This window comes from Vigna angularis, chromosome 1 (genome assembly GCF_016808095.1).
Source record: "Vigna angularis cultivar LongXiaoDou No.4 chromosome 1, ASM1680809v1, whole genome shotgun sequence".
NCBI classification, from domain to species: domain Eukaryota; kingdom Viridiplantae; phylum Streptophyta; class Magnoliopsida; order Fabales; family Fabaceae; genus Vigna; species Vigna angularis.
This window is the reverse complement of record NC_068970.1, coordinates 48,688,538-48,698,515: the sequence shown is the minus strand read 5'-3', so window position 1 is coordinate 48,698,515 and position 9,978 is coordinate 48,688,538. Positions and strand designations below refer to the sequence as shown.

The following is a 9,978-nucleotide window of genomic DNA, read 5'->3' as shown; positions in this document are numbered from 1 at the left end:
AGAGTGTCATGTTTTACTTGCTAAGGCAATGTGTTGCCAACCAAGACTGAATGTTGTCTACTAATAACTAGGTGTCGGTTGTCAAGGACTACGTGCCTCATACTAGTATCATGTGTCGCTTGTCGAAGCTAATGGTTATCTACTTGGACACAAGCCGACCTTGAAAGAATAATGTATGATTGCTTCTACTCGGCTATAAGCCGACTTGTCTAACTATTTCTACCCGACCAGAAGCCAACCCTATAAGAACAATGTCTAACTTCTTCTACCCAACCACAAGGCAGTTTGTTTGGCTGCTTCTACCCGATCACAAGCTAGCCCTGTAAAGACAATGTTTGACTACTTCTACTCAGCCATAAGTTGGCCTGTATGACCACCACTACCCAGCCATAAGTCACTCTATTTGACTACCTTCTGGACTAGCAAAGCTAATGACATATTACTTTGTAACTTAACAGAATATGGATTAAACAAATGGCGTGGTAAATGAGCCACTAGGCTCACCCATGCCCATATAGGGCCCATAAACACATAATTACTCTCTAAATAGTAGTTTAAGTTCATTATTACACTATTAAGTGATATCTAACACACTCGAGTAACTTGTGAGAGTGTCTTTTATAAGCACATCTCCTCTTAATCTTGAAAAGACGTGGATCTTGAATATTTTGATTTGAAGAATAAGAAGTTTTTGTTAAAAAAATTTGAAGAGTTTTCAGAAGGTGTACTAGACCATGTAAAAACTAAAGATATTTTTTTTCATTGAATTAAAAAGTTAAATATAATTTTTTATTTTCTCTAATATTTTTTTTATTTATTTCTCTCCTTCAATTTATGTCATTCCAAACAACTACCTTTTCACTCTATTCCTCTTCTCATTTTTCTTATTTTTCACTTTCTAAAATAAAATATCAAATTATTAGCCTTAAGTTTTGTGAAATAAAGAACCAATTTGAGACAATAGCAGGATTATTCAATATGCTCACACCACTAAATAGATAGTGTTTAATTGAGTGTCTACTCCACTTACTCTAATTATGGACAATTTAAGTTCTAATTTAATTATTTATATTTGGTCTTTACTCCCCATATTTATATATAATTTCTTCCTATAAATCTAAAGCAAAAATATAAAAATAAAATAAAATAAAGTAAAAGTGTTACATTTTACAATTTGTATTTGAATATTTTATATTGTATACATGTCATTTGTTGGTTTGTATAATTCAACTTATCATACCTAATATGAAATTTTGTAGGAAAACTCTAAATTTGAATGATTAAAACTTATAAACACTATTAGTAATTAAAATTTTAAAAAAAAGTAAAACTAGAATGACATAAATCAAAGTTTAGAAACCAAAAAAATGTAAATAAAATTAGGATAAAATGTGTCTCTTTTTGAAGTTCACATTCAAATGGAAATTAATCCACGTGTGAACAATTTTGTAACCTTGTCAAAAGGGTTGTCTTTTTTTCAATCATAGTGTGAGTACTTTTAATTATAATATTGTGAAGTATAGCCGAAGAAGAAGTAAATTAAAAAGAAACACTTTAGTCACTCTTAATTCAATAACTCTTTTGAAGTTGAAGATGTTTTAGACTTGAATCCAAATCAAAATGAGATTAATGTACACTTTGAGAAGTAGACATTGTTGAACAAAAAATTGAAGACAGCCTGTTACCAAAGAAATAAAAGGAAAAAAACAAAAGTGTCACGTGTGAAGTTTATTTATGCTCATACATTATAGGTCATATAATACAAGTACTTTATATATATGCTTTTTGAGGTTTGTCCATTGTCCCTTGAGATAATGTTATTTATGATATTGCTTCATATTTTCTTCTATATTTTTTTTATGTAATAGATCCATTAGTGACACACAGCATAAAGTGAGAAAAGAACAGTAAGGAAAGTCATGTACTAATAAAAAGTTAAGTTATAATCATCAATGCATAGGAAGTGTTGTTTGTTCTAAAATCATTTGTAAGAGAGAAAAATAAATAAAACTTATAATTTCAGTGTATCTATCAATGTTCCTTTGTCTTGGAGAGAGATAGTTATCAATCTTCCATTCCCCACCACAAAGAAAATATAAAATAAAACTCCTATATTTGATCATAATTTTAATAATTATTTTTCATATTAAAAATGATATCATTTTGACTTATTATAGTTTTTTTTTTATATTTTGGGCAATTTGAATAGTCGAGAATGACAACCTTAAATCCTGTAATTTGAATGAAAAGGTAAAAAATTATGAGTGGTTGGAATTGGGATGTGTGATAGCTCATGAGCTGCAGAAAATCACAAGATTCATTTTTTTTCATCAGAGTTGGGTGACACAGAGAGAAACTGTTTCCAATAGACACTTTTGCCAACTTGGCTCAGCCTTTCATGATTATGTCACAGATTGAGTTTCTGAGAGAATATAATAGAGATTTTGACTAATTATATTCAGATTTTGAAAAAAGAAATATGTTAATGTTGCTGAGATCAAATTTAAATCATAACCTTATTTTATTAGCCGTCATAGTTCCTCACGTGAAACACCATTTCAACTGTAACACTGCTCACGTACTGTTCCAAGTTTCGATAAAAGGAAAGCAAATTACCTTCCCACAAAACATCAACATGTGAAGATATGATCTTTTTTCCTTTGATGTTTTCTTTTCCACTTCAAAATTAAGGTTTATGTTTTCAGGATTAAATAAAAAATTATTTTTTTTAAAATTAGTATATTTAAAACAATAGTAAATAAGCTTATATTAAACATAAAATATAATTGATTTTTCAAAATATTAAAATACATGTTACCAGTTTTTCATTAAACAATATGTTCCAGTAAGTATAAGTCTGTGCTGAAGTAATTTTGACCATTATTTGATTTCCGTTAGTTTTATAATTTTGTAAAATAATTTGGTATAAGAAGATAATTTTTAAAAAGAGCAAAAATGAATTTCAATTTGCAATAAAAAGTATTATAAAATTTAGTAGAAAAAGAGTATATTTGAGAATGACAAACTAAAGTTATTTAATATGCAGAATCAAATAAATTAAAATAAGTAATCCCGCTATAGAAAATTTAAATTAGTTACTTTTCTTTATTTCTTTTTACTTATTTATTGTATTGCAATAGAAATATAAATATTAATAAAATGTTAATTATATAATAATTATATAAAAATAATTAATTATATTAAAACATTATGATAAGTAATAAAAAAGTTGACCTGATTACCTCAACTTGAAGCAAACAAGCCCTATATGAGTGCCACTTAAAATATAAATATGAAATGAAAACATAATTTTAATATGCTAAAGTGTAAAATACAAGTTATTTATTATTATTATTATACTTGTTTGTATCAATTACATGAATGACAGCCATCAAGTGATAGAGATACAAGAGTATAGAGTTCTTTAATCAATTCAAAAACTCTCAAAATTCCTTTTTTATCCAAACATACTCTAAAGTAAGGTACTACTATCTCCATCAGGATCAACTGGCATAAGATCACTCCAGATCAGTGATTTAATTTAACCAATCATTTTCATTTGAACTATAAAGTACTCTGTTACATTAAACAATGAAATGGAGAAATTTATTGTTCATAATAATTTTGTATATTCAAAGAAGATGGACAGCCATAAATAAATGACAGTTTCTTGCCACAAAAAGTGTTAACTTTTCATCCTTAACTTTTACAAAGAGTTATTTGCTCTAATCCCTTATCTGTGTTTGGTTTTGTTAAGATTAAACTGAGGAATACTGTGTGGAGATTCGGTGGGATTTCCCATGTTATATGTAGGATGCAAGTGGAGCTTCCAAACAAAGAACACCCGCTACCTCTGAAAGGTAGAAAAAGGTTTTTCACGGACTGGTTTCAGCTCCATGTCTTGCTGAGGAGATTCCTTGGTTCGTTGTTTTTGTCTCTGCCAAAAAGCAACCCCATTTAATAGGTCACTCCTTCTTCCACATCACGGGCCACTAAAATACAACAACATTTTTATAATAGCATGCATGAATGATTCATGTATATGATATGGTAGTATACTAGACACAACACAATACTATATCCAACCACATTCATTCATAGCAACAAAGATTGTTAAAGTAAGACACCCTCTTTCTTCAAGACCACAACAATGGCCTGTGCTGGAAACAAAGTATTTGTTTTGCTGTGTTTCTTCGTGACAACGTTGTTGTTGTTGTTGAGTTGCGGTGGTGTTTGGGGGCAGACATCTGCTATCTTTGCTTGTGATGTTGAGAAGAACCCTGCTTTGGGGGGGTATGCGTTCTGTGACAAGTCTTTGGGGGTGAAAGAGAGGGTGGCAGACCTTGTGGGGAGGTTGACATTGCAAGAGAAAATAGGGAACCTGGTGAATGCTGCAGTAGATGTGAGTAGACTTGGGATTCCCAAGTATGAATGGTGGTCAGAAGCACTTCATGGAGTGTCCAACGTTGGTCCAGGGACGCGCTTCTCCAACGTGATTCCTGGTGCAACCAGTTTTCCCATGCCTATTCTCACAGCAGCTTCTTTCAACACTTCCTTGTTTGAAACCATTGGAAGGGTGAGGCTTCTCTTGCTACTTTTTTCTCTTGTAGCTTTCCCTTCTTCACTGTTTGGCAAATGCTATTTGTTTGAGGTTTGAGTCAGTAGTTCTTTCTTTCTCTCTCAGAGTGTTTGGTTGGAATTTTTATATTACAGGTTTGATGATTCTAGTAAACGTGTACATCGATGCTTGTTGATTCTATTTGAATATTTCGCCATTGCATTCACAATGCAGTTTGATATTGATTCAATGAAGGCACAATAGAAAAGTAACATCCAATGTTTTCAAACACTTAATTAGCACAACCTTTACTTCTCTTTATCTCTGTTTTCTGATTACATCGTATCACTTACCATGTTTACTTATTTTTATCTTTTTCACTAAGTGTCAAACAGCATTTTCAATGTCCAAAATCATTTTAGAAAACAAATACGGACAAAAGTCATGTGATTTTCATTAAATTTTTTGTCGTATTCTCCTATTGAATTGGATTTTACCAAAAGCACTTTAAAGAATTACATCTTTCTCTAAACAGAAAAAACAAAATTAGCCTTGTAGTAGCCCTTTTATTCTCTTACACAATGAGGTTGAAACTATTGATTTTTGGCTAAGAACAGAAGGTGGGATAGTTGAGGGCATTGTTGTTTAATGCTTCTGGCTGGAAATACTTAGGATACAAGTTTTTGTGACTGAATAATAACAAAATCAAACGAAAATGCAGATGAGTTCTTAGAGGGAATCTGCAGAATTATGAGGTTCTGAAACGAATTTATATAAAAGAGAGTTCTTTATTTAAAGTGATTATCGGTGACAAAGTTTTAAAATGAAACACGCACTCAATTTCAGATGGTACTTTAAAGTTGAACTAAAAATGTAGAGTTGATGATGTTTGAAAATATGAAGCACTGTAGTACAAAAAAGGCTCTCAAGTATGAAGTAAATGGCTATTTGATTGCAGGTGGTTTCAACCGAAGCCAGAGCAATGAACAATGTAGGGTTGGCTGGTTTGACATACTGGTCACCAAACATAAACATATTCAGAGATCCAAGATGGGGAAGAGGCCTGGAAACACCAGGGGAAGACCCTGTGCTCACAAGCAAATATGCAGCAGGGTATGTCAAAGGTCTTCAACAAACTGATGGTGGGGACCCCAACAGGCTCAAGGTTGCTGCTTGTTGCAAACATTATACAGCCTATGATGTTGATAACTGGAAAGGAATTCAGCGTTACACCTTCAATGCTGTGGTAATGATAATCTACCATTGATCTAAAACTCATGCACAAGTTCTTAAGGGTGGATTGGTGGGAATGCACAGAATCATTTTCATGCTTTTTTGTGTCTTGCTTGTTGATTTTTTAGGTGACAAAGCAAGATTTGGAGGACACATTCCAACCACCATTCAAGAGCTGTGTGATTGATGGCAATGTGGCCAGTGTGATGTGTTCCTACAATAAGGTTAATGGAAAGCCAACTTGTGCAGACCCTGACCTCCTTAAGGGTGTTATCCGGGGCGAATGGAAACTAAATGGGTACTTTTCAGTCTTTCTAAATCTTAGTATCTTACCCTCTTCCTTCCATTTTGTTTTCATTTCTGAAATACTTATATTCTCAAATTATTTCTCACTTTGAACATTGACAGAGTATTTATTAAATTTTCCAATAGTACCCATAGAGATAAATGTACAGTACATGTATCATTGTAAATGAGTGTGATTCTTTAACATATTTTGGTTTGATCATTTTACTTTATCATGGAAATGGTATAACCATTTTGCTTTCTTGTGATGTGTACATCACCTTAAACCACCAACAAAATTGAGCCAGGTATAATGATGTTTATTTACCATCGTTGTTGTTGTGTTGAGAATGATATGAATATAATGGCCCATGCAGATATATAGTTTCTGACTGTGACTCGGTAGAAGTGCTTTACAAAGATCAGCATTACACCAAGACACCTGAAGAAGCAGCAGCCAAATCCATTCTGGCTGGTAAAATGGCTACATAATCACATATCTTTGTAATATCATGTCATTGTTTGAAATTCTTGAGTTCTTCTTTCAATTTACATAAGAAATATTTTACTTATCTCTGCTATATACAAATTTCGATTAACAGGGTTGGACTTGAACTGTGGAAGATATCTTGGCCAATATACAGAAGGTGCTGTGAAGCAAGGGCTTATAGATGAAGCATCCATTAATAACGCTGTCTCCAACAACTTTGCCACGTTGATGCGTCTTGGATTCTTTGATGGTAATCCAAGCAAGCAACCTTATGGAAATCTAGGTCCAAAAGATGTCTGCACTCCAGCAAACCGGGAACTTGCCCGTGAAGCTGCAAGGCAAGGGATTGTGTTGCTTAAAAACAGTCCAGAATCATTGCCTCTCAATGCCAAAGCCATTAAATCATTGGCAGTTATTGGACCCAATGCTAATGCTACTAGGGTCATGATTGGAAACTATGAAGGTATCATAATTTCTACCTCTTATAATTTGCTTGTGCAACATGCATGTCACTCACCCATGATCATATAAACTTGGCAAACAGGCCAAATTTAGTCATTTGTCAAGTATTATACTTATCCACATTCAAGTCTTATAGATGGAAAAAAAAAATAAGTTCCAAGAGTTTTGGAAAAAAACAATACTTATCCACCTCACTGACTTAAATTAGTTGAAACCCACTTTGGTTTTGGAAAGATTGTTATTACATCACTTTGGTTCTTGAATAACAGTTTTTTAGGTGAAAATAGTCTAAGTTAATGTTTATTGAAACTAAATTGATGTTATTAAATGATTGATGTTCCATAATACTTTTTCAGACTAAACTTTACTCTCTTCACATTGTTTGATGTCAGAGTTGAAGACTTGCTATCTTCCCTTTCAGCTTAAGATCACAGTTAACAAGTCCCTAATATTTTGCAGGCATCCCATGCAAGTATACATCACCCTTGCTAGGCCTAACAGCTTTAGTTCCTACAAGCTATGCTGCTGGGTGTCTTGATGCGCGGTGCCCGAATCCAGTACTAGATGATGCCAAAAAGATTGCAGCCTCTGCAGATGCCACAGTAATTGTAGCTGGTGCAAGTTTAGAAATTGAGGCAGAAAGTCTAGACAGAACCAACATTCTTCTTCCAGGACAGCAGCAACTTCTGGTTACTGAAGTGGCAAAGGCATCCAAGGGACCTGTGATTCTTGTCATAATGTCTGGAGGAGGCATGGATGTGTCCTTTGCCAAAACCAATGACAAAATCACAAGCATTTTGTGGGTTGGCTACCCTGGAGAAGCTGGTGGAGCTGCCATAGCTGATGTGATCTTTGGGTTTCATAATCCAAGTAAGTCACTCAAAAAGGCCACTTTGGATAAACTTATCCCTTGGTTACACTCTTTAGCTATTAGAGATGCTTAATACACTTCATTTTCTTATGTATTTTTCCTTTTAAGTTGGTTAGACAAGTTTATCCAAAAGAGTTGTAGTGTTTCATCCCTACAATCTCTTCTCATAGCACACAATTTTCATTCTAATGATGGCAGAAGTTTGAAACTCACGGATGCTTATGGTTGTCTGATTCAGGTGGTAGACTACCTATGACATGGTATCCACAATCATATGTAGAGAAAGTGCCAATGACCAACATGAACATGAGGCCAGATCCTGCCACAGGTTACCCTGGTAGAACATACAGATTCTATAAAGGGGAAACTGTTTTCTCATTTGGAGATGGATTAAGCTACTCCAGTATTGTGCATAAGTTAGTTAAAGTCCCTCAGATGGTGTCTGTTCCCCTAGCTGAGGATCATGTGTGCCGTTCCTCAGAATGCAAGTCACTTGATGTTGATGGTGAATTTTGTCAGAACTTGTTCATTGATATTAACCTTAGGGTGAAGAACAAGGGGAATCTGAGCAGTGGTCATACAGTGTTTTTGTTCTCTACTCCCCCTGCAGTGCACAATGCACCTCAGAAACACTTGCTGGGTTTTGAGAAAGTTCACTTGATGGGAAAATCAGAAGCACTGATTAGGTTCAAAGTAGATGTTTGTAAAGATTTGAGTATAGTTGATGAACTTGGCAACAGAAAAGTTGCCTTAGGACAGCATATGCTTCATGTGGGAAATTTGAAGCATCCTTTGAGTGTGATGATTTGAAACAAACCTTCAAATCTTCAGCACTCAATCCTTTCTTTTTTTCCTCCCTGATTTTTGGAAAAAAAATTAAAGGGGACAAGAAATAAGTTGAGGTAATTGTAGCAAATTCTCTTATTTCTTCTCGTTCAAATATAAAAATTTGAAATGCTTTTAGGGCACTGTGATGTTTGTTAGTATGACAATATCTTTACACTATTTAAGTTAAACCATCTTTCAGAAGATCTTCAATCACTAGGAAGAAACATGGATTCCATTTCTTGATGTTCTTGTAAATCACATAAAATGAGTTTCTCCTCCTTAATTTGCCAGCCTCATGGATCACCTCGATTCCACTGTTCAAGTATGATATACAACATATATCAGCTTTAACACAACAAAATATTTTAGCTCTCCTAGATTTACATATGAAAACCTGCATTCAAATATATCTTGAAAGCTTTTATGGAAGCACTGTGGTTCTCCAAAATCACAAGATCAACCATGCATTCAAACACACAAGATGCAAGTTTTTACGATGTATATTATAGAATGAATGATGGGAGGAGATTGTATAAATGCAGAATGTTTCAAAGCATTATCCAATTTTAAAAACCAAGATTCAACTTATGCAATAACTTTCAAAGTTTACATACTTTATGCTTGAAATCAATACTAAAGAAGTTTCACATACATATCTTCCTTAGTAGGAAGCTTTTCATTAGTTTATAAGATAGTCTTTTACTTTTACTTATTAGTTTTCTTATACATATTAAACAACTATCTTGTCAAAATGTATGCATATTCTTTGAAAAGTTTTATTTTCTATATTTTTAGTTTAGGTTATGGTGGAAATCAAAATTATTAGACACAATTATGGTCCATTAAACAAAATGATATTTATATAATTTATTACAAAATATTTTATTTTAAAGTACATAAGGTAGTAATATTTGTTAAATGTTACAAAATATTTATATTAGTAATATTTTTAGAACATTAAAATAATATTAAGAAAATTTAGTAACACTTATAAAATGTTGTTTTCTATTGAAAAAATTGGTTAACAGCATTCTTATAATGTTATTTATTTATTGAAACATGTTATTGTAAACATTTAGGAACATTTTAAAAATGTTGTGTTTCTAATAAAAGAATATTACTAAAATTAATATGTAAAATTTTTTACTAAATATTATTAGTAATATAAAGTGTAACATCCAAAAATAACATTCCAAATTTTACAATTAGTGAAATTTACATTATTATATCAAATCATAATTCACAGAGTAT

At 32.7% G+C, this 9,978-nt stretch overlaps 1 protein-coding gene across 1 annotated transcript; it reads left to right on the top strand.

The window, feature by feature from the left end:
* The first annotated feature begins 3,789 nt into the window (after positions 1 to 3,789).
* Positions 3,790 to 8,867, top strand: LOC108323313 (beta-xylosidase/alpha-L-arabinofuranosidase 2). Its single transcript, XM_017555732.2, has 7 exons — positions 3,790 to 4,576; positions 5,517 to 5,804; positions 5,920 to 6,089; positions 6,454 to 6,551; positions 6,679 to 7,029; positions 7,488 to 7,898; positions 8,138 to 8,867. The coding sequence occupies exons 1-7, from the start codon at positions 4,151 to 4,153 to the stop codon at positions 8,707 to 8,709; spliced, it is 2,316 nt and encodes a 771-aa protein (XP_017411221.1). The 5' UTR covers positions 3,790 to 4,150; the 3' UTR covers positions 8,710 to 8,867.
* The last annotated feature ends 1,111 nt before the right edge of the window (positions 8,868 to 9,978 follow it).